This window comes from Thalassophryne amazonica, chromosome 1 (assembly GCF_902500255.1).
Source record: "Thalassophryne amazonica chromosome 1, fThaAma1.1, whole genome shotgun sequence".
In the NCBI taxonomy this organism is placed as follows: domain Eukaryota; kingdom Metazoa; phylum Chordata; class Actinopteri; order Batrachoidiformes; family Batrachoididae; genus Thalassophryne; species Thalassophryne amazonica.
Window position 1 is genome coordinate 160,186,096 of NC_047103.1, and position 24,153 is coordinate 160,210,248.

Sequence of the window (24,153 nt, forward strand, 5' to 3'; positions counted from 1 at the left end):
CAGTTGTACATATGGCTCCTAAAGGTGTGTGCACGTGTGTGTTTTTTCTTTCCTGTTTTTGTTTTTTTTTTTGTTTGTTTGTTTTTTTACCAACTGGGGGTGGGTGGGTGATACACCTGTTTCGTCCTTCCTATTGTTGGAGAAAGAATACTGTGAACATCGGCCATTTTACAAGCGTCAACCGTATGAGCATAAAAGTCGGAAACAGAATGTGACCTTTTGATCTCTTAAAATAGGTCAAGGTTAGCCATCATTGAACTTGTCCAAGGTCTATGTCCCAAGAATGTTCCCTGTGAATTTGACGAAGACCCTGGCAGCAATAGGACTGGACTTATGCTAAGCACAGACAGACCGATGGACGGACGCAAGGCCCTTGCAATACCCGATGGCCATATTTTGGCCTCGGGTAAAAATACGCCAGCAGTCTGTGGACTAATACAAATGACAATGGTAATGAGTCAAGCCATCAACATTTACTTGTAGTAAGCCAATTTACTCACTGTGAGTGGTATTCCTAGCTGAGAAATGAAAGGAAGTAGTTTTCTTGCAGTGTCTGGCGGGCCCGTATGTGTAGCTCCAACTAAAAGGGTTGCGAAGTTCTGACAAGACAAGTGAGCCGAAATATTCCAACCTTCTGCTTTATGTGTGAGATGTAGAAAGACCAGACTGTTGGGTGTTGGGTCTTTTGTCACCCAGGTCACATTCACTAATGTCACTTTGTTGGTATAAGGTCTTGATGTCTGCGCATGCATGTGTGGGATAATCCAGGTGCTAAGCACCACATTCTAGTGGTCAGAAGGAATGAAATAGAACTGTCTGTGTCCTTGAACAAGACACTTCATCTGGATTATCCTGGTCCACACAGCTATAAATGGGTCCTGGCTTTGGCTGGGGAAATAACCTCCATCCTGTCCAGGGGGAGTCGTAGACTGTTGTCCATTTCGTGCTATCTAATGCAGACTTGAGCACAAGCAACAATGGGCCTCAGGGCCTACATCAACCATTTAGAAATGCAAACAGTATGGTCAGTCTGGAGGAGGCAGTTGGCTAGCTGAAATTTTTTCAATGTTTCAATGAAAAAATTATTCCTCCTCGTAGACTTTTACCTCTTTTTTTTTTTTTTTTTTTTTTTTTTTGGGAGATAATTTCTTTTTGACACTTGCTGCCACTTATTTCTGTACTTCAGCCAAGCTGTGGATGCCTGTTGTAATGTGCGGTGTCCTTCACAGGTGGTGCTGTGCAAGTCCCTGAGGGACACCAGCAGCAGACTGGCAGAGCTCGGTTGGCTCCACAACAAAGTCAGAAAATACACAGATGTGAGGAGCCTCGACCGGGCTTTTGGACTGGTCGGACAGGTGTGTTAATTTTGAGGAAAAGGGATTTTTTTTTATTATTATTATTAATTAATTTATTTTTGGTCATCATGTTTATTTCATCTTCTGCTAATTAATGTGCGGCTGTTGATCGCTGCTTGTTTGTGTTTCCAGAGCTTCTGTGCCTCCCTCCATCAGGAGCTGAAGGAGTACTACAGGCTCCTCTCTGTCCTCCACTCCCAGGTAAAATAATAATTTACATGTGAAGCAACACCTGACAGATATACATATAAACCTGGTGTTCAGCCATTCATATAACAGGCAAGCAGCCATTGCCTTGGTGGCCGGGCTTAGGCCTTGGAAATGAAACAAACAAGCTCATTCCAAGCTCCATATAACTTCAGGCACATCTGCTTCAAATTTCCATCATGCATGTGATGATGAGATTATTCCCTGCACACAAGCCTGGGCATGGCCAGTAAATGGTAAACATTTTCTATTACATAAATAGAGCAACCTTGGATTTTGTATTGAGCTTGTTTTTTGCCACAAAGATGATTTGGGTCAAAGAAACATTATGAGAAAATCACAGTCATGTCATCTTTATGGCTTGAAATATGTTTAAATAGTTTAAATGGTTTTCAGGGCAATTCAGTTTTTCAGATCTGAAACTTTGGCTTGTTTGTTGTTGGTCTGTCAAGGTTATTTAAAAACTGATTTCATGATGTTTGTTGGCCTCTGCCCAGTGTTTGATTGGGCTAGTGCTGCTGTCACACTGCGATGGATTGAGGAAACATGAGTAACAGATACGTAATTTTGATATCCGTTCTTGGAAATGAACGGATATCATTCAACGGATGGCTCTTGCTTGCCTCTAGTGGTGGTTGGCTTTCACTGCGGTATTGTATCACTTCCTGTTCCGGAGCACAGCGGTGTTTTGCTGTATCTGTTAGCTGTTTAATCTGCGCAGTTAGATTGATCTAGTTACCTAGATAACGATTTGCTTCACAGTGTAATCTTCACGTGCCTTAACTAAAGCACTCCCTCTGCTGAATCACCTCTAAATTATTTACACATTATTCACTTTGTGTGTTTTTAGGAATCCGCTAGCTTAGCACAGCTACTAGATCTTAGCCGGTTTAGCATGGTGGCTTCTCCTGTCTCTCCTGCACTTTTCTGCTCTGGGTGTGAAATGTTTAGTTATTCCTCGGCCTCCTTTAGCAGTAATGGTACTTGTAATAAGTGTAGCTTATTCGTAACTTTGGAGGGCAGGCTGGACGAATTGGAGACTCGGCTCAGCACCGTGGAAAATCCTACAGCTAGCCAGGCCCCTGTAGTCGGTGCGGACCAAGGTAGCTTAGCCGCCGTTAGTTCCCCTCCAGCAGATCCCGAGCAGCCGGGAAAGCAGGCCGAGTGGGTGACTGTGAGGAGGAAGCGTAGTCCTAAACAGAAGCCCCGTGTACACCGCCAACCCGTTCACATTTCTAACCGTTTTTCCCCTCTCTGCGACACACCCACCGAGGAACAAACTCTGGTTATTGGCGACTCTGTTTTGAGAAATGTGAAGTTAGCGACACCAGCAACCATAGTCAGTTGTCTTCCGGGGGCCAGAGCAGGCGACATTGAAGGAAATTTGAAACTGCTGCCTAAGGCTAAGCGTAAATTTGGTAAGATTGTAATTCACGTCGGCAGTAATGACACCCGGTTACGCCAATCGGAGGTCACTAAAATTAACATTGAATCGGTGTGTAACTTTGCAAAAACAATGTCGGACTCTGTAGTTTTCTCTGGGCCCCTCCCCAATCGGACCGGGAGTGACATGTTTAGCCGCATGTTCTCCTTGAATTGCTGGCTGTCTGAGTGGTGTCCAAAAAATGAGGTGGGCTTCATAGATAATTGGCAAAGCTTCTGGGGAAAACCTGGTCTTGTTAGGAGAGACGGCATCCATCCCACTTTGGATGGAGCAGCTCTCATTTCTAGAAATCTGGCCAATTTTCTTAAATCCTCCAAACCGTGACTATCCAGGGTTGGGACCAGGAAGCAGAGTTGTAGTCTTACACACCTCTCTGCAGCTTCTCTCCCCCTGCCATCCCCTCATTACCCCATCCCCGTAGAGATGGTGCCTGCTCCCAGACCACCAATAACCAGCAAAAATCAATTTAAGCATAAAAATTCAAAAAGAAAAAATAATATAGCACCTTCAACTGCACCACAGACTGAAACAGTTAAATGTGGTCTATTAAACATTAGGTCTCTCTCTTCTAAGTCCCTGTTAGTAAATGATATAATAATTGATCAACATATTGATTTATTCTGCCTTACAGAAACTTGGTTACAGCAGGATGAATATGTTAGTTTAAATGAGTCAACACCCCTGAGTCACACTAACTGCCAGAATGCTCGTAGCACGGGCCGAGGCGGAGGATTAGCAGCAATCTTCCATTCCAGCTTATTAATTAATCAAAAACCCAGACAGAGCTTTAATTCATTTGAAAGCTTGACTCTTAGTCTTGTCCATCCAAATTGGAAGTCCCAAAAACCAGTTTTATTTGTTACTATCTATCGTCCACCTGGTCGTTACTGTGAGTTTCTCTGTGAATTTTCCGACCTTTTGTCTGACTTAGTGCTTAGCTCAGATAAGATAATTATAGTGGGCAATTTTAACATCCACACAGATGCTGAGAATGACAGCCTCAACACTGCATTTAATCTATTATTAGACTCAATTGGCTTTGCTCAAAATGTAAATGAGTCCACCCACCACTTTAATCATATCTTAGATCTTGTTCTGACTTATGGTATGGAAATTGAAGACTTAACAGTATTCCCTGAAAACTCCCTTCTGTCTGATCATTTCTTAATAACATTTACATTTACTCTGATGGACTACCCAGCAGTGGAGAATAAGTTTCATTACAGTAGAAGTCTTTCAGAAAGCGCTGTAACTAGGTTTAAGGATATGATTCCTTCTTTATGTTCTCTAATGCCATATACCAACACAGTGCAGAGTAGCTACCTAAACTCTGTAAGTGAGATAGAGTATCTCATCAGTAGTTTTACATCCTCATTGAAGACAACTTTGGATGCTGTAGCTCCTCTGAAAAAGAGAGCTTTAAATCAGAAGTGCCTGACTCCGTGGTATAACTCACAAACTCGCAGCTTAAAGCAGATAACCTGTAAGTTGGAGAGGAAATGGCGTCTCACTAATTTAGAAGATCTTCACTTAGCCTGGAAAAAGAGTCTGTTGCTCTATAAAAAAAGCCCTCCGTAAAGCTAGGACATCTTACTACTCATCACTATTTGAAGAAAATAAGAACAACCCCAGGTTTCTTTTCAGCACTGTAGCCAGGCTGACAGAGTCCGAGCTCTATTGAGCCGAGTATTCCTTTAACTTTAACTAGTAATGACTTCATGACTTTCTTTGCTAATAAAATTTTAACTATTAGAGAACAAATTACTCATAAACATCCCAAAGACGTATCGTTATCTTTGGCTGCTTTCAGTGATGCCGGTATTTGGTTAGACTCTTTCTCTCAGATTGTTCTGTCTGAGTTATTTTCATTAGTTACTTCATCCAAACCATCAACATGTCTATTAGACCCCATTCCTACCAGGCTGCTCAAGGAAGCCCTACCATTATTTAATGCTTCGATCTTAAATATGATCAAGCTATCTTTATTAGTTGGCTATGTACCACAGGCTTTTAAGGTGGCAGTAATTAAACCATTACTTAAAAAGCCATCACTTGACCCAGCTATCTTAGCTAATTATAGGCCAATCTCCAACCTTCCTTTTCTCTCATAAATTCTTGAAAGGGTAGTTGTAAAACAGCTAACTGATCATCTGCAGAGGAATGGTCTATTTGAAGAGTTTCAGTCAGGTTTTAGAATTCATCATAGTACAGAAACAGCATTAGTGAAGGTTACAAATGATCTTCTTATGGCCTCAGACAGTGGACTCATCTCTGTGCTTGTTCTGTTAGACCTCAGTGCTGCTTTTGATACTGTTGACCATAAAATTTTATTACAGAGATTAGAGCATGCCATAGGTATTAAAGGCACTGCGCTACGGTGGTTTGAATCATATTTATCTAATAGATTACAATTTGTTCATGTAAATGGGGAATCTTCTTCACAGACTAAGGTTAATTATGGAGTTCCACAAGGTTCTGTGCTAGGACCAATTTTATTCACTTTATACATGCTTCCCTTAGGCAGTATTATTAGACGGCATTGCTTAAATTTTCATTGTTACGCAGATGATACCCAGCTTTATCTATCCATGAAGCCAGAGGACACACACCAATTAGCTAAACTGCAGGATTGTCTTACAGACATAAAGACATGGATGACCTCTGATTTCCTGCTTTTAAACTCAGATAAAACTGAAATTATTGTACTTGGCCCCACAAATCTTAGAAACATGGTGTCTAACCAGATCCTTACTCTGGATGGCATTACCCTGACCTCTAGTAATACTGTGAGAAATCTTGGAGTCATTTTTGATCAGGATATGTCATTTAAAGCGCATATTAAACAAATATGTAGGACTGCTTTTTTGCATTTACGCAATATCTCTAAAATTAGAAAGGTCTTGTCTCAGAGTGATGCTGAAAAACTAATTCATGCATTATTTCCTCTAGGCTGGACTATTGTAATTCATTATTATCAGGTTGTCCTAAAAGTTCCCTGAAAAGCCTTCAGTTAATTCAAAATGCTGCAGCTAGAGTACTAACGGGGACTAGAAGGAGAGAGCATATCTCACCCATATTGGCCTCTCTTCATTGGCTTCCTGTTAATTCTAGAATAGAATTTAAAATTCTTCTTCTTACTTATAAGGTTTTGAATAATCAGGTCCCATCTTATCTTAGGGACCTCATAGTACCATATCACCCCAATAGAGCGCTTCGCTCTCAGACTGCAGGCTTACTTGTAGTTCCTAGGGTTTGTAAGAGTAGAATGGGAAGCAGAGCCTTCAGCTTTCAGGCTCCTCTCCTGTGGAACCAGCTCCCAATTCAGATCAGGGAGACAGACACCCTCTCTACTTTTAAGATTAGGCTTAAAACTTTCCTTTTTGCTAAAGCTTATAGTTAGGGCTGGATCAGGTGACCCTGAACCATCCCTTAGTTATGCTGCTATAGACTTAGACTGCTGGGGGTTCCCATGATGCACTGAGTGTTTCTTTCTCTTTTTGCTCTGTATGCACCACTCTGCATTTAATCATTAGTGATTGATCTCTGCTCCCCTCCACAGCATGTCTTTTTCCTGGTTCTCTCCCTCAGCCCCAACCAGTCCCAGCAGAAGACTGCCCCTCCCTGAGCCTGGTTCTGCTGGAGGTTTCTTCCTGTTAAAAGGGAGTTTTTCCTTCCCACTGTCGCCAAGTGCTTGCTCACAGGGGGTCGTTTTGACCGTTGGGGTTTTTACGTAATTATTGTATGGCCTTGCGGCAACTGTTTGTTGTGATTTGGCGCTATATAAATAAAATTGATTGATTGATTGATTGTCCATTTTTGTCCTGTGCAAATCCTTTTCTCATTCGTTAAATATGTTCCTTGTCAGCTCATGTCAGCTGATATCCAGCAAGTCTGTCAGAAAGTTTTGTGTGTGCTCAACTTCAAGGGGACATCAGATGGAGTACTTCCCCACTGGTTACATGCTTATTTACCATTCTGTCCTGTACTTGTTCATAGCTTGCCATTGGACGTCTGGTACATATTAGTTTTATCCATGTGTTATCTTTCTGTTTGTGCCGGAAGCACCGCGCACCCATATTTGGTTGTTGTCCACTCATTCCATAGAGCCCCAAATCCATTGGAGATGGACAGATTAAGCTTTTTTTCTGGTGTTCATCAGTGCTTGCATGGACCTGGTGTGGGTGTCCTTTTTTCAGTGAGCAAAGTTTCACTGACTTTGTGGACGATGGGAAGGATACCTTGACAGTGTCACTACAGAAGCTAAATGAGGAGACAGTGTCTGTGTCAGTGTTTGTGTTTGCCCTTGATAAGATGAAGATCCAGGCCTTCAAAGAAGTCCTGGACTCAGCACTCATAATGTATCTTTCTGTGGTGAAAGTGCGAAACTTGTTGAGACATTCACTTATCTTGGCATTGGCAGTCATGCCTCTGGGAGTTCAACCGATGAGGCTGAGACACCTGGGAAGAGCTTATGGAGTCATAAGGTCACAGAACAGAGGTTTTTGGTGAGGAGAATACCTTTGTAGGAGCATAAAGCTCCAAGTCTTCAGAGTTCTCGTGCTCCCTGTTTTACTGTCTGATTGTGAGACTTGGATGCTAATCAGTGTCCCAAGGCAAAGACTTCACAGCCTTTGGTACTGGGTCTTTTTTGGAGATTGGGTACCACTGGAATGACTTTGTATCAGTCCTGCGATTACTTAGGGAGACTCAAACAAGAAGTCTCATTTGCATTGTGAGTAAATGTCAGCTCTGACATTTTGGCAGTGTGGTGCATTTCTCTGATTGAGTACAAAAGTACCTCAGTGTTGGAGATGCTCATGGCCAGAGCCAAGGAGACACCCATGTGTCACCTGGCTGCACCAGATAGATAGGTAGTTTACAGACTTGGTGATGGAGCAGTTATCTGCCTGCGTGGTTGCTGTCCAGGACCCAAGCCAATTCTGTGGAGTGGTGGATGTGGTGACACACGGTGTCTGTGCATAAACTTGACTTGACTTTATGTACTCGTATTTCTTTATCTTACAAGGAGAAAAGAATTGTGATGATATCTGATGATCTGTTTGTGTCTGTTGGTTTCTGTGTGTTGCAGTTGCAGGTGGAGGATGACCAGGGTGTGAACATGGGTGTTGAGACCAGTCTGACGCTCAGAAGGCTGCTGGTCTGGATGTACGACCCCAAAGTCCGGCTCAAAACATTGGCTGCCCTTGTGGACTTTTGCCAGGGTGGGTCTTACACGTGCGTGCTGTTTGATTGCTGATAAACTTCGAGCTTTATTGGTTTTGTAACTGTATGTGTAGGCCGTAAGGGAGGTGAGCTGGCCTCAGCAGTCCATGCGTATGGTAAAACAGGAGACCCACAGATGCGAGCACTGATTCAGCACATCCTCAGCCTGGTCTCGCACCCCATCCTTAACTTCCTCTACAGGTGGATCTACGACGGCGAGCTAGAAGATACCTACCACGAGGTACGTTTAGATATAGTGACTCTTCTGATATTTTCCACTAATGTGAGTTTTCTAGGCTGCAGTATATAAGACAAGCCTCAAAGCAGCGTAGTCTCGGCTGGACAAGAAAAACTTGTTATAATGCACGTAAAACTGGTGTAGTGTGTCTACGGAGTAATGGGAGATGAGCTGCGGTGTCCCAGAACTCCTTCATAGAAGAGAATAGCTGCCACGTTTGAAAGCAGCAAGAATTTACTGGGCGTTTCTGGAACATTAAACTGTTCGTGTGGCTTTGACCCCAATGAAAAGAACATTACTGAGACGAGAGGAACGGTAGAACAGCTTCATAAACGAGGAGTGATGAGCGACACGAAATTGAGAGGCTGCTGATGGCTGCGTTTCCTTTTACCACTCCGTACTCGCTTTCTCTCAGACAAATTATTTATATCACTAGTGGTTATCACTCCAGTCTTAAGTGCTGGTTTTTGAGAACACGGTCAAAGTTATTGCACCTTTCAGAAGGCAAATCATCCAGGCATTCACCTTCACTTGTGCAGTTTGTTAAACATAATGCAGTTAAAAACAAACGTGCGGTGAACTCACTAAATGCCTGAGTTCATTACAAACTGAATAATTTAGAGCTGTGGCTCCAGTTACCGAGTCTGTTTTGTCATTTTGGGTGTGAGTTTGCATACATTTACTGTATTACCAACTGCATGGTTTCAAGGTTGAGTTTATCCGGGACTCATTTGTGTAGAGGTGATTTATAATGAAGCTGCCGGCTGTAGTCCATTTAAAGAGTGTGATCCATTTCAACACGGCCGTTAAAAAAAGTTAAAAAGTGCTACTGGCTGAAATGAATGGACAGTGTATGTACATGTAAAAAATGACATCTTTGTCAAACGGGTCACAGTGAACAGCTGACGTATCAGTTCACTGCAGTATTCCAAATAACAATAAGTTAATCTTTTACTCTGAAAAGGGTTGAAGAAAATGCCTGCTGCCATTTCCCAGAGTGCATAGACATCACTTTATGTTTTCGCTTCCAAAAGTCAAAGACATTCACTTGGGTTTAAGGACGAGCCATTATTAAGGCATAATGAGCACTGAAGTCAAGTATATTTTAATGTGTTTATTTTTCAATAAATAAAACGGTGATATTGCTGCATGATTTAGCAGTTTTCACATTGCATATCAGCCCCCCCCCCATAGGATTGGTTGACAGTGGTAATCCTGCTCCATTGAGTGCAGGGAAGTGTCTTTTAATAATGCAAGCTACAATCAAACCATTTGTGGGATATTTCTCTTAGTCAGAGAACCTTTATAATGAGCTGTGTTGGTTGGAGGGTTAGTTAAAAAAATGGGAAATGTCATCCTCCATATCCTCCTGACTACTAGGACATATAGTCAGGAGGATATGAAAGTTTTTTTTTTTTTTTTTTAAAGCTGCGATCCTTGTGTGCATTTCTGCAGACAAGATCATGTTTCATGCGGCAGAATTGCATTTTACACCATATTTCCAGAACATTTAACATCTCCCTTCAAAGTGAAAATGACTTTATACTGTAGCTGTGCATATCCATGAGCAAAGTGATCGCCAGGCGCTTGTTTTACGCAGACGTGTGCACACAACAAAACAGAACAGCAGAGCAGAGGTGCAACCCCCACACGTAAAAGCCATTTTACAAATGAAAATACATTTATTATGGACTACAGGACAACAGGTAAGCAGCTTGGTGAGAAGGCAACAACTGTTGGCGTAATTCTTCAAAAATGTAAGAAACACATGATGACTGCCAGTCTTCCCTGGTTTTGGGCTCCATGCAAGGTCTCACCTCGTGGGGTAAGAATGATTCTGAGAAAGTCCAGAACAACACAGGAGGACCTGGTCAATGACCAGAGCTGGGACCACAGTCACAAAGATTACATCAGTAACACATGATGCTGTCATGGTTTAAAATCCTGCAGGGCAGCAAGGTTCCCATGCTCAAGCCAGCACATGTCCAGGCTCGTTTGAAGTTCACCAGTGACCATCTGGATGATCCAGAGGAGGCATGGAAGAAGGTTGTGTGGTCAGATGAGACCAGAATAGAGCTTTTTGGTATCAACTCCACTCACTGTGTTTGGAGGATGAGAACAACCCCAAGAACACCTTCCCAACCGTGAAGCATGGGGTGGAAACATCATTTTTGGGGGTGCTTTTCTGCAAAGAGGACAGGACGACTGCACTGTATTGAAGGGAGGATGGATGGGGTCATGTATCGTGAGATTTTGGCAAACAACCTCCTTCCCTCAGTAAGAGCATTGAAGATGGTTCGTGGCTGCGTCTTCAGCATGGCAGTGATCCCAAACACACAGCCAGGGCAACTAAGGAGGGGCTTCGTAAGAAGCATTTCAAGGTCCTGGAGTGGCCGAGCCAGTCTCCAGAGCAGACAATAGAAAATCTTTGGAGGGAGCTGAAACTCCAAACCTGAAACATCTGGAGAAGATCTGTATGGAGGAGTGGACCAAAATCCCTGCTGCAGTCTGCAAACGTGGTCAAGAACTACACAAAATGTCTGACCTCTGTAACTGCAAACAAAGGTTTCTTTACCAAATATTAAGATTTGTTTTTCTAGTGGATCAAATACTTCATGGAATAAAATGCAAATGATTTATTTAAAAATCATACAATATGATTTTCTTTTTTTTCTTTAGATTCTGTCTCTCACAGTTGAAGTGTACCTACAATAAAACTTACAGACCTCTCCATTCTTGATGGGAAAACTTGCAAAATCGACAGTGGCTAATATACTTATTTGCCCCACTGTATGTTCTGCACATTATTTCAGTCTTTTTCTTCTGGTCACCAGTCTCATCAGGCTCCATTAAGAAATCATTTTAAGCTGAATGTATTCAGTGTGTACCATTCATCATGTCTGTGACTGCAGCACATCTGTATCTGGCACATCGCATAAACCCTGTGTTTTCCATGTTTGTGTGTGCGGTGCAGTTCTTTGTAGCATCAGATCCCAACGTGAAGACAGACCGCCTGTGGCACGACAAGTACTCCCTCAGGAAGTCCATGATCCCCTCATTCGTCACCATGGATCAGGCCCGGAAAGTATGCACTCACAGCTTCATGTTTTTTTGTTTTTTTAACTTTAAATGGCAGAAACTTTAAAAGGTAAAACTATCACGTGGTTTGTGTACATCGACCTGTTTGACATTTGTCACAGGGTTAGTTACAGACAGGACAATACGTCATTGTTAGCTCTTCATACGTTGCACACTTGCCATCTTTGGTGGAGTCATCAGCAGTGATTTTAATTTGCGCACTGTTTTACTGTTTATTGTGAGCGACTTCTTCTTTTCTTCATCATCTCCTCTAGGTGCTGCTGATTGGTAAATCCATTAACTTCTTGCATCAGGTTTGCCACGACAGAACGCCACCCAGCAAAATTACACCAGCGTCCAAGTCAGCAGACACACCCAAAGACGGTAAGATGTCAGCGTCTCTGTAACGCTGTCATGGGTTCACTGATTAAGAAGAAAAAGAAAAAATAGATTTTTGGATTAAAGATAAAACAGATTTAAAAAGTTCAAAATATTATTTTGAGAGCTGTCATACCAGGACAAGAAAATGGTGTGAGATGTGGCAGGTTTGAGGAAAAATCCATAGGCGAAATGGCTGTAATTAAAGTGTGTGTGGGGGGGGGGGGGGGGGGGGGGGGGGGGTATTTTTTTATTTAAAATTTTTTTTTAATTAATTGGGGCATCTCCAAGCTAAGTGAGGGTTGTCGGAGAGATTTTTCAAATCAGAAAATCTTGAGATACCAAGAACTGGGTCACTAAAACCACTGCACAAGAAAATTCACAGTGCGGTGCGAAAAAGAAACTTGAGATGTTCAAATGTTTCAATCCTGCACACACACACACACACAAATCAAAAAAGAATTACATCACTATTTCTTTATAATAACTGCTCTGATAGATTGTTACAGACAACAACTTTAAATCCTTGTACATATTTCACATAACAATGACACGAGACCAGTAAAAAAAAAAAAATCTGTTTTATCACCTGCCTAAATTACATATTTTAAAGCTACAGTGTGTATGATTTAGGGGTGTTGATGTGACAGAAATGGAATTGTTGTTGTATGGACTGGACCCCCCCCCCCCATGGAGGCTGCCATGTTGATACCGTAGCCCAAAAGGAACATATTTACTCCACCTTTCACATTTTTTTAGCATGAGCAGAAGTCTGAAGGAAAAGAAGAGGAATCGGTGACTGGTTGCTAGTGCAGGATAACAAGTTTAAGAACCTAATTTTTGTGAAATGGAGGATCATACATGTTGCCTATCACAAGAGAAGGTAGGGGAGCGTGAATCTCCATTGACAAAGAAGCAAAAATGAGAAGGGGAAACAAAATCATGATCGGTGATGTGCTAATACAATCTACTGCCTCGCCACTAGATGACATTAAATCTTGCACACTGTAGCTTTAAAGGTGTAGTCGCAGTTTTTGGTAATTACACACTCTGATGGTTGATGGTTATGAATGTTTTATTCCATTGCTGCTCTTAAAAAAAAAACCCTTGTGTGATCACACATTTTACGTATTTGATTGTAAATATTATATGTAAATTAAGCAGCTTTTAAATGTTTTTTAAATATTAAAACCTTTTGGTGCTTTTAAATATGCCTCATGTAGAGTATTATATATTTGGAAGCATATAGGTGTAATGGAAATTTATATTTGATTATTTTTCTTTTTTTCCCATAATACGAAATGACATTTAGTTTAGTACAGTCTATATTAAATATATTTATGTAAATAAAAAGCCAAAGCATATAATTTTTGTATATGTCATACAGTAAAAATTAATACAATCAATGACTGAAAAAGACAAAGGCTGACGGCTGAGGCTTTTTTGTATCACATATTCATTCATTTGTGTCACTGTAAGTAACATTGTGGCTTTGGTTTGTTTAATTAATGATACAAGTTTTTTGAAAATAATGTGGATTGCGTTTAACCCCCCCCCCCCCCCCCCCAAAAAAAAAAAAACAGGAACTACAGAGTTCTTATGAAATGAAAACAGTATATGTGATTGTACTTAAATTAAGAGTTTTTTTTTTTTTTTCTTTTATATACCGTTGCAGTTGCATGCTGCAGTTTATCATTAGCATGTGGCATTGACAGCTTGACTGGTCCTAATCCAAACTTCAAGCTGATGATATTACCGACAGTGAAGAAGCCTCTCCTTGGTTCTTACTCATTCTATTGATGGTGTATTGGTGCTGGCTGGTGGACAGGTGGAAATCGATGCTCTTACCGCTCACTGACCTTGTCCTCTTTAGCTTTAGATGATCAAAAGGATGTCGATATACTTTGCTATATTCAGTCAATTTAGTCTGCAGGTCTTTATTTTGATGATTTCAACTTTCAAGCTGCATGGGTGAGTTGAGAGAGTGTCAAATCATTTTGCAAACTCTTACCACACTACTGCATAAAGTCTGATTTGTTAGAATACACATTATTGGCTGAAATATTTAAAAAAAAATGTATTAGGTTTTAAATAACTGTTTGCGTGTGCTCCTGTAGCTGCAGAGCTTCTGTCTAACCTGGAGGGGGCGTTTCAGGAGAAAATTGATGCTGCCTACTTTGACACCAGCAAATACTTGCTTGATGTTCTCAACCACAACTACCTGCTACTGGAGCATCTCCAGGCCATGAGGAGATACCTGCTGCTGGGTCAGGGCGACTTCATCCGGCACCTTATGGATCTACTCAAGTAAGAAACACACAATATTTCCCCTCTTTTGTGTTATCTGATCCACTCCAGTGGATTTATCCATTCCATTCCATCCACTCCATTTATCACAGCTTTAATATCTGAGAAATATCAACACGTAAAGTCTGTTTTTCTTGTTTTGGATGATTCAGACCAGAGTTGGCACGTCCTGCTACCACTTTGTACCAACACAACCTGACTGGCATCTTAGAGACTGCCGTCAGAGCGACCAACGCCCAGTACGATAATGCAGAAATCCTCAAGAGGCTGGATGTACGACTGCTAGAGGTAACATATTATATAGTTCATAGCAAAGAAACACAATGCCGTATATTCCATTTTGCTCTTTAAACATGAGAATTCCATGTTTTATAATGGGTGGGGTTTTATGGATGGGTTGGGGGTATATTATGGGCATGGAAGAAGCAGATGGATTCCTTCATTGAAGCACTTGAGAAGATAAGTGAGGAGTTGAAGTGTCTGGGTTTGCAATTGTCCTGGATCAAGACTAAGATCTAGGCTATCAATGACTTCCTTGAGCCCACCATCAGAAATGTGTCTATGCAGTGAAAGTGTTGCATTTGGAGAGACATTCACTTTTCTCAGCAGTGACATTCGTGTCTCTGGGTCCTCCACCTTTGAAATGAAAACACACCTGGGAAGAGCTTATGGAGTCATGAGGTTACTGGACAGAGATGTTTCATAATGCCATATCCTTGCAGAAGAACAAAGGTGCTATTCTTTAGGGTCCTGGTGCTTCCTGTCTCACTGTGTGCTTGTGAGACTTCCAAGTAGTGACCTAAGCCAACATCTATGTCTTTGGTACTTGCTCTCTTCAGAGGATCCTTGGGTACATCTGGGATGACTTTGTGTCAAAAGAGTGGTTACTTAGGGAGACTCAGATGTTTACTTGTATTGGCCAAATTCTACTTTACAGATGGAGACAATTAACTCCTAGATCCAGATCTGAACAGTTACCAAAGTTTTGTGACTTATTTATCTCCTAATAACCAGAGTTTTCATTTAAAAAACTCTGTTGCTTATTGAGCAATAATGTTGTTGAACACAAGCGGAAACATGGCCGTTTTGGTGGAAGTAATATTCCAATCAGTGCTGACGATATGATATTTCTGCTTCAGCAGGGGGCGCTGTGTTCCACTGCAAAATTAACATGCCTTTAACTTTTGCTGCTTGCAGGTGTCTCCTGGTGACACAGGCTGGGATGTTTTCAGTCTTGACTATCATGTAGATGGACCCATTTCTACGGTACCACAGATATTTTCTCAAGCCTTCAGCTATTGTGAATGTGGGCTTGTTTGCACGTGAGAATGTGTCATGTAGTTCATCTCTGTGTCGGTCCATGTGGTAGATTCCTGTAGTATGTTTGTTTTCTTGTTTTCACCAGGTGTTTACGAGGGAGTGCATGGGCCACTACCTGCGTGTGTTTAATTTCCTGTGGAGGGCGAAGAGGATGGAGTACACACTGACTGACATCTGGAAGGGGCAGATGTGTAATGCCAAACTGCTGAAAACCATGCCCGGTACACAGACACAAAAACACACCTTGTATTACAGGACCTTTATCATCTCATGTGAAAAGCACATTCCTATATGCGCATACATGAACAAATCCGAGGTTACACTCACATGTGGACACTGTGTAGCGCTTCAAGAGCTGATGAAATCAAAAAAGCTGATTCTTAATTCAGATGTAGTGGCTTCTCATACAGATATTTTCTCAGTGACACAAAACCCAATTTAAATCACATTTCAAAAGATCTGCATTTTGTTGTTTGTGTTTTTTCAATCTTTCATTATTTTTACGAGCAAAAACCTGTCCTACAGGCAGGGTGTCTGCGGGGGGCACATATGTACATACATAAGGTACAATTATTATAGTAACATAGCAGTGTAACAATTCACCAATATGAATCCAAAATCAGTTTTAAAGTAAACGATATGGCTACATTGATTGAAATCAGTCTAATTATGAAGCAGTTAGTGGTCCAAAATGAATCTTGCATACCTGTTGGGTGAAACTGTCGTGCTGCTATTTCTGCTCACGTGGGTTCAAAACAGGGTAGTGTGTTTATGCGCTTGTTAAATGCCCATTTTCATTCCCGCTCTGCTGCCCATCTGTCACTTCTGGCTGACGCACAACTGCTTCGTCTTTGCTACATAATGGGAATTGTATCAAAAGAAAACTGAGGACTTCAAGCATAAAAAAAAAAGACACCCACAGATGAACATGTGCTTCACTAACAGGTTAAAAACCACTGGTTTCTTTATATGGGCTTCTTCTAAGTTGTACCTTCTGCTAGGGTAAGTGGTGCTGCCCCCAGTGGTGAATAAAAGGTGAGCAGAGGCAGTGAAACGTGCTGAAGCACAGTAGTAAAAACTTGAAGGTCTGTGGTCTTTTATGAAATATTTATGTCAAAGTAATAAATGCCACTTTTGACGTGCGTTAATTTATCATGTAAAATAAATGTTTACATTAAGCAAATATTTATTGCACTGAATCAGATCAAATCAGTCCATAATAATAAAAAGCATCATTTCTAAATCACATAGTCACCTTTGTGTCTAGAAGTCTATCAGACTGTTTTTTAAGGGAGAGATACGCAGCACTATTATTTTACATTCTATCTGTCAGCCTGTCCATTATCTGTGTATAACATTGTCTGGATTTTGTTTTTACCTTCCAGAGTTGTCCGGCGTGCTGCACCAGTGCCATGTCCTCGCAGCAGAGATGGTCCACTTCATCCACCAAATGCAGTACTACATCACCTTTGAGGTCAGGCCATTAGCAGTGCTTTTACTGTAACACGCTATAAAAAAACGGCAGCAGTAATTATTCCAGGAGGTGATCTGCGGTGTCTGTGAACTTTAACACTGTTTGAGCTCGGAGGTCGTGTCTGATTTATCAGCAATAACTTTGGTATTAGTGACGTTTGTTCGGTTTACATCCACATCCAGCTACAGAATGTGAGTCTCATTACTTTGTCAACAAATCAAATTAGTGCCTCACTCCTCTCCATGCTACCACAAGTGTCAAGATCCCTATGATGGTAAATGTGCGCTTTTTTTTTTTTTTTTTAATAGAATAGTCTTTATTGTCATTGTACAGGGGAGGGGGTACAACAAAATTGGGGGTGCTCCCACAGAGCTACTGTACACCACAAAAATAAGAAAAAGACATACACAAAAAAATTGTTTAAATATGAAATATGTACTGTATACTGATATCTATGTATGTATATGTCAAAGTAGAAACTGCGATTTGGTAGAATGGGAGATTCTACTAGTAGAAACTGTGATCGCAGTCTCTACTAGTAGAATCCAATCAGAGAATCTACTAGTGGAGTTTCCGTTGATGACTTACTGTGATCACTTCAGCATGGTGTGGCTGTAATGTGAAGTTGATATGACAGTGTGGAAATTAGAAAAATATCTAAGGTATTGCTGTCATTCTATTCTAGATATCATCTTGTCATGATAATGACTGGCTTGGTAGAATTGGAGTCTCGAGTAGTAGAGTCTCTAATTCTGCCACCATTTAAAAGGCTAGTAGAAAATCTTTGCCCCTTCTTAATGAACACCTCAACTACAAAATGTAAGCATATTCAAAGCAGCTAAATGCTTCAGAGTCCAGGTATTTTCTACAAATTATTATTATTATTTCTTTTTTGAAAACCAAATGCCCAAAAGCAGACTGTATTTGCCCTGAGCACAAGGTCCACTGGGAATGTTGAACCCTGGACATAAAAATTGTGGCTCCTATATTCAATTAAAATGACAGAAGCATGTTTTTCACCATCACATCAGGCTGTATAATGTCTGTTTTTAATATCGTGATAAAATCTTTTCCATACTCTGTTTGTAAGCTGCTTTTTCTATGTAGGTTTTGGAGTGTTCTTGGGACGAGCTGTGGAATAAAGTGCAACAGGCTCAGGATCTGGACCACATCATTTCTGCCCATGAAGTTTTCCTGGACACAATCATCTCTAGATGCCTGCTGGACAATAACAGCCGGGTAATAGGCACACACAAGAAACATCTTAGGAGAAAAAAAAATGTATTCAAAATGTTTAAAAGTCTCCTTTCCCTCACTTGTCTGTCCACTCTTCCCTCCAGTCTCTTTTGAACCAGCTGAGGGCCATATTTGACCAGATCATTGAGTTTCAGAATGCTCAGGACGCCCTCTACCGCTCAGCACTGGAGGAACTCGCCCTCCGGCTGCAGTATGAAGAGAAGAAGCAGCAGAGAGAGGAGGAGGTAGGAAGGAAGCAAAGGGATAACGGCAAAGAAAATCCACTTCGGGATTGTGAAACTGCAAGTGGACTGACCTATCAGTCTGCCTTCTAATTGATGCTAATGTAGGGTCAGTGGGGAGTGACAGCGGAACAGGAAGCACGGGAGAAGAAGAGGATTCAAGAGTTCCAGGAAACCATACCAAAGATGCGCTCTCAGCTCCGCATCCTGACCCACTTTTACCAGGTAGCTGCAGAAGCAGTCATTTGCTCCTCACTCATTTATTGACTCTGAAAACAACCACAAAAGAATAAAAAATAATAATAATAAAAAAATAAAATGGCCTGATTTTGGCCTGAAATTCTGTGTTGTTTGTAAGCTTCTTAACTTGCCTCCCTCTCCTTCATGTCTTCACCCTTATTGTCTCTCAGAGCATCGTCCAGCAGTTCCTGGTTTTGCTGATGACCAGTGTAGATGAGAGTCTACGTTTCCTCAGCTTCCGACTCGACTTCAATGAACACTACAGGTAGGGTTTGACACCTAAACCTGGTTCCAGTATGGCAACAGTCTGTCTACTGTCAGTTTCAACTACACTGAATTGGAACGTGAATTTCAGCGCCAAGTTATAACATGAACACTGACGATGCAAACAAAAACAAATGTGAATAACGTGTCATACTAGGGTTTTTCTAAACCAGGGAATTGGCACTGCAGCTTTTGAATAAATGTAGATTTAATGATAAAAATCAGAAAACTGAACAGATATCTCACGTTGTTAAATGCACTTCACAGTAAAAGCATACTGACATAAAACCAGGGCCAGCATCACATGTAAAACTTTAACTGTGAAAGTGATGGCATCGTTGTTCCACATGACTCTTTCTAATTTGACAGCGCTTATGGGGCTGTTCCAGAGAGCGGCTTCCTTCTCATTTAAATCTCGAATAGCAAATCAGGGCATGCTTTGACGCATCATAGTAACTTCTTGATCCATCTTTGTCTGTCTTGAACAACCTTGGTATCATCGGCACCAGATTTGAAATCAGGGTCAAACTTTCAAACTGTTCAAAAAATTTTGTCCCGATTCACAAAATTGTCACTGGTGCATGTTAACTTCTGGGTGTTCGTAGTCTTAACAGCTTCAGTCATCTTTGAACATCTTAAAGCAGGGTAGTTCTAGTGAGTACAGCTTGAAACTTGTTTAATCCTGCTCCATCAGACTAAAAATTTTGGGCAGAAGCAGTGTTTGTTGCTGTTGTGGGCGAGGGCACAGCTCCTTATTTTTGTTTACAGGCGGGTTGCCAGGTCTGCACTTTATAAGCCAACCTGTAAGGAAGCAAGCCAGAGTAAGCCATTTTATCATGCTGTTGCACTGTTTATGGACTGTGAGCGATCGTAATAGAATGGTGCCCTGTGGAATAGGGGTGCTAGCGGACGTTAGGTAAAATCTGTTTGAAAAAAGTTTAGGTCATGTTTCAGTAAGTAATTAATTTGAATAAAATCGTCAGCCTGCATGAGAAATGTCTTCAGAGGTGGAGTCACGGGTTGAACTGGGGTTGTTCTGGTGAAGACTGAAGTGATGATGGATTACTCAATACTTGGGAATAAACTTCAAATTTTGAAAATATTCTCACAGTTCCGGGTACTAGTAATTAGTCCCTTCAAACAATATGAAATACTATATTGAAATCATTTAATGTTACAACATCAATAAAACCATAAAAGACCCCGGAGGCATTAAAAGGTCTGACTATAAAGTATTTACATTTTGAGCGAATATGTTATTTGTGCTAAGTTTCAAACTCAAAGCCCAATCTAGACCAGCTGTCAGAATTCAAAATAAGTTGGGAATGCATAGCTTGAGCCTTTCATTGATTGAAATGATTTGTTGTGTATTAAATATTAAGTGAAACCTTTTTGAGCCTAAAAGTGCATTCAGAATGTCATTATCTCATGTGATGATTATGCACGTGTCCATCTTGACATCAGAAATATTTTGTAATTGATTGCTTCTCACCGGGTTTCCTCCAGGGCCAGAGAGCCGAGACTGCGAGCCTCGCTTGGTGCCACCAGGGGGCGACAACTGTCAAATATCTGACAGCATCAGCAGCTACAAAGACAAATGACACTTCCAGTCATTGGGGCAAGGGGGCGTGGCATCACAGAGATGGAGCCGACCAGCAAGCTCGAAGGGCTACAGGTTGAGGTGACGTCGTGTCTGCTGCGAGTGCCAGCGCTGCTGTGAATGTTCTGCTTACGCAGCAGCGATGGTTAAACAAGTGATGACATCAGAGTGCTCCATCAGTAAGCAACAAAACCCAGTGGGGCGGGATGATGAAAGAATAAACAGCGCTGTTTTAAGTGTCCAGAAAATCTTTTACAGCTAGTTGTCGAGTGCACATCTCTGTCAGAGTCGGTGCTCCCTAAACAGACTGCTTGACTTTCTGTTAAAAAACATGCAAAAGTATGAAGTCATTTGGGAGAAAGTCCGGGGGGGGCATCGGGAGTTAAAGAAAAGTTGCCTTGCTCTGTCAAATACTGCAGAGCAAGTAGGTGAGCGGGTTACCAATATGTAGACCTGGGTCTGGGTCCCGCCCACATCACCTGTTTGTGTCCTTAGACAAGACACTCCCTCTGCATTGTCTCAGTCCACCCAGCTGTATATGGGTACCAGCCTTGGCTGGGGAAGTAACCTGTGTCGGATTGGCGTCCCCTTCGTGCTACAGAATCTGGGGCTAAGCAACAGTGTTGCCGAACAGTCCCCTAAAGTCGGCTCGCCCTGCCTTCTCTGTCCATGCGTCATTTCGGACCACATCAGCATCACCTCGTTTCTGCTTCAAACTGCACTCCAGTCATCATCTGTCTCAGCGACAGATATCTGAAGCTTTTGTACAACAATCATTTCCACATAAATTCAGCATTATTTCATCATAAAAGATGGGGGACCGTTAAGAGCGCCACAGCAGCACGTGTGAGTCTGACGTGCTGCTGCGGCACCTACGTCATTTCGGAGCATCAGTAGCAGTTCTCCAATTATCGCCTCGTTTCTGCTTAAAACTGATTTTAGAATGATTTAAGAGGTTTTAATTTGTCATCTGATGGTTAATAATCCCATTATTCCCTTTGATCGCTTTGGGTGAAGGGAGTCAGACTCAGACGAGCTGCTGTGGTCCCAAATGACACATGCGCAGTGAAGGCAGGGCGGACTAATTTTTAAGGGGCGGGGGCGTTCGGTTGGTGGCACCGGAGCCAGCTAACCTTGCGGCCTGTGTGGGACTACTTCTTCTGCGTAGGTGCCAAATTACAACTCATAACTCACAAATCTGTACATACACTATCACCAGAAGTTTATATATGTATTTATATGTGCATAAACATCTTTACACGTCAAATATATATACAGGTGAGTGTCTTTTCTTGCAAGGGTTTGTCCAGTAGGAGTTAAATCTGTAATTGCGGAAAACACATGTCCCCACTGATATTTCGCAGAACAACCTTTTGAGCAGTGTATCAGCAAGACTGGGGCCTTCAACTAAAGTTAGCTCCCTGATTGGCCCGTATTGACAATTCAGTCAAAGGTCAGTAGTGGCAAACCAGTGCTTTGGTCTGACTCAGGCTTCTCCTCCTCTTGCGATATCACCTCCTAGTGGGTGTACATCAGATTAAACCTCTAAACTCTGTGCAAATACTCGCAGACAGTTTTGAGTCAAATCTGAAAGTTCATTGTCTGCAAATGTGTTTACAGCCTATTTTCTTATCTGAGTTCTGTTTTTCTTTTTTTTTCTTTTATCCTCTTGTTTGTTGTTTCAGCGGTAAGATGTAGGAAATGGCATATTTCTTGTAAGATGTTTTGACTGAAGAATGTTGAGGGTTTGGTTTCCCTCTAGTGCAGCAGCTAAGAGAATATTTAGAGCAAAATCATGCAAATGGTGATACAAGCACCAAAGTTGGCACAAATACTCCTTAGACATTACGCATTTGAAAAAACCGACTGGCCACTTGAATTTTCAATAGGCAGCCAGGTAAGGGTCAATTGAAGAATTACACAGGGGTCAAAATTTAAAAATGCTCAAATCATTTTGAAAACTACACCATATTATTTGTATGATCATAAAGATTCCAAAAAGGTATAGTTTGGACTATCTATGACTGAATGATCAGGAGTTATGGGGTAAAAACATCAAAAATGGTGACAAAGGTCAGTTTCAGTTTGTACAGGGGTCAAAAGTTAAAGTTGCTCCAATTTTGGTAAAAAAAATTATGCAAATTATTACCATAGTTGAGTTAACAGGGTTTTAAAAAGGAATAGTTTGGACCATGTATCATGCTTAGTTATCATGTTACAGGGTAACATATGTCACATGTCATAGAATCCAATGGATGTTGACCTTGTTTGACCTTTACTTTGGAGCCCAAACATTCAACACAATCAAAACTATTCCATTTATTAATCCTATTAGCTCAACCAATCACTTTTTACCAAAACTGAAGGAACTTTAACTTTTGACCCCTGTACAAACTGAAACTGACCTTTGTCACCATTTTTGTTGTTTTTAACCCCATAGCTCCTGATCATTCAGTCATTGATAGTCCAAACTGTACCTTTTTGGAATCTTTACGATAAGACAAATAATGTAGTGTAGTTTTCAAAATAATTTGAGCATATTTAATTTTGACCCCTGTGTAATTCTTCAGTTGACCCCTAAGTGGCCGCCTATTGAATTCAAGTGGCCAGTCATTTTTTTTCAAAAGAGTAATGTCTAAGGAGTATTTGTGCCAACTTTGGTGCTTGTATCACCATTTGCACGATTGTTTCAGTTATCTGCTGCACTACTCAGTTTACTCAGTGTTGGCAGTTGAGATGACATCAGTCCATTCCAGACACATTCAAAGTTCAATGCTGCATTTTCAGCTGCCATTCCAGGTTTCGGCTGCGATTTGGGAGTAAAGACTTATTTGGAAAATGTCCAAATTGTCTCAGAACAACCATTGCAAGGCAGAGTTTTGAATTCTCTCCCCCACTTCTGTAAGTCTGGATTATTTTTTGGAAAAATCCTCCCTGCAGCCACAAAAACCTCAAATTCTTGTCATTAAAAAAAAGTATATAATATTTTACTTTAAATATTGTAAATATTTCTAAAGGAAAATCCATGTTTAGAGAATTTAATGTCTGGTCTGTTAAACTGGGCACCTGTTTATTAAAGATATTAAATATGATTTTCTCTGTGTGACTCGACTTTATTGTTGATTTGTATCGAGGTGGTCGCGATCGCACCTTACCTGTCATTTGATCTGTGAAAGATACAATACACACATTGAGTTTCTGAAGGCTTAAAACTGAAAAAAGGGAGCTTAAAACACTTTTCCCTTCCTTGTCACTGGCTTCAAGTACGACATGAACAGCTGCTTTGTTTACTTGAATGATGCATAGTAGTTGATAATAACGTAGTGTATGTAATGGTTGTGTATTGGACTCAAAATGACCTGAGTGATCTTCTTCCCTGGTAACCTGGTAAGCCCAAAGCCTGTATATTCATTTTGTGAATTGTGTAATTTATGTTTGTAGCATGGCCCAAGCAGAGGGTCACCCCTTTGAGTCTGGTCTGCTTGAGGTTTCTTCCTCAGAGGGAGTTTTTCCTTACCACTGTTGCTCTGGGGGTTAGTAAGGTTAG

The 24,153-nt window shown here is 41.2% G+C and overlaps 1 protein-coding gene and 1 long non-coding RNA gene across 2 annotated transcripts in view; both read left to right on the top strand.

The window, feature by feature from the left end:
• Positions 1-20,633, top strand: part of tubgcp3 (tubulin, gamma complex associated protein 3) — a 44,613-nt gene extending 23,980 nt beyond the window's left edge. The window contains exons 8-23 of the mRNA XM_034177619.1: positions 1,230-1,355; positions 1,488-1,556; positions 8,096-8,228; positions 8,304-8,470; positions 11,442-11,552; positions 11,821-11,929; positions 14,041-14,230; positions 14,383-14,518; positions 15,428-15,496; positions 15,636-15,771; positions 16,936-17,024; positions 18,132-18,263; positions 18,365-18,505; positions 18,611-18,727; positions 18,913-19,007; positions 20,513-20,633. Of these exons, the coding sequence (XP_034033510.1) occupies positions 1,230-1,355; positions 1,488-1,556; positions 8,096-8,228; positions 8,304-8,470; positions 11,442-11,552; positions 11,821-11,929; positions 14,041-14,230; positions 14,383-14,518; positions 15,428-15,496; positions 15,636-15,771; positions 16,936-17,024; positions 18,132-18,263; positions 18,365-18,505; positions 18,611-18,727; positions 18,913-19,007; positions 20,513-20,579 (1,887 nt within the window). The 3' untranslated portion in view covers positions 20,580-20,633. The remainder of the gene's footprint in view (positions 1-1,229; positions 1,356-1,487; positions 1,557-8,095; positions 8,229-8,303; positions 8,471-11,441; positions 11,553-11,820; positions 11,930-14,040; positions 14,231-14,382; positions 14,519-15,427; positions 15,497-15,635; positions 15,772-16,935; positions 17,025-18,131; positions 18,264-18,364; positions 18,506-18,610; positions 18,728-18,912; positions 19,008-20,512) is intronic.
• A 949-nt stretch (positions 20,634-21,582) lies between these two features.
• On the top strand, positions 21,583-23,710 carry LOC117516800. Its single transcript, XR_004562547.1, has 2 exons — positions 21,583-22,367; positions 23,320-23,710. It is a non-coding gene; the product is annotated as an uncharacterized LOC117516800 (long non-coding RNA).
• The last annotated feature ends 443 nt before the right edge of the window (positions 23,711-24,153 follow it).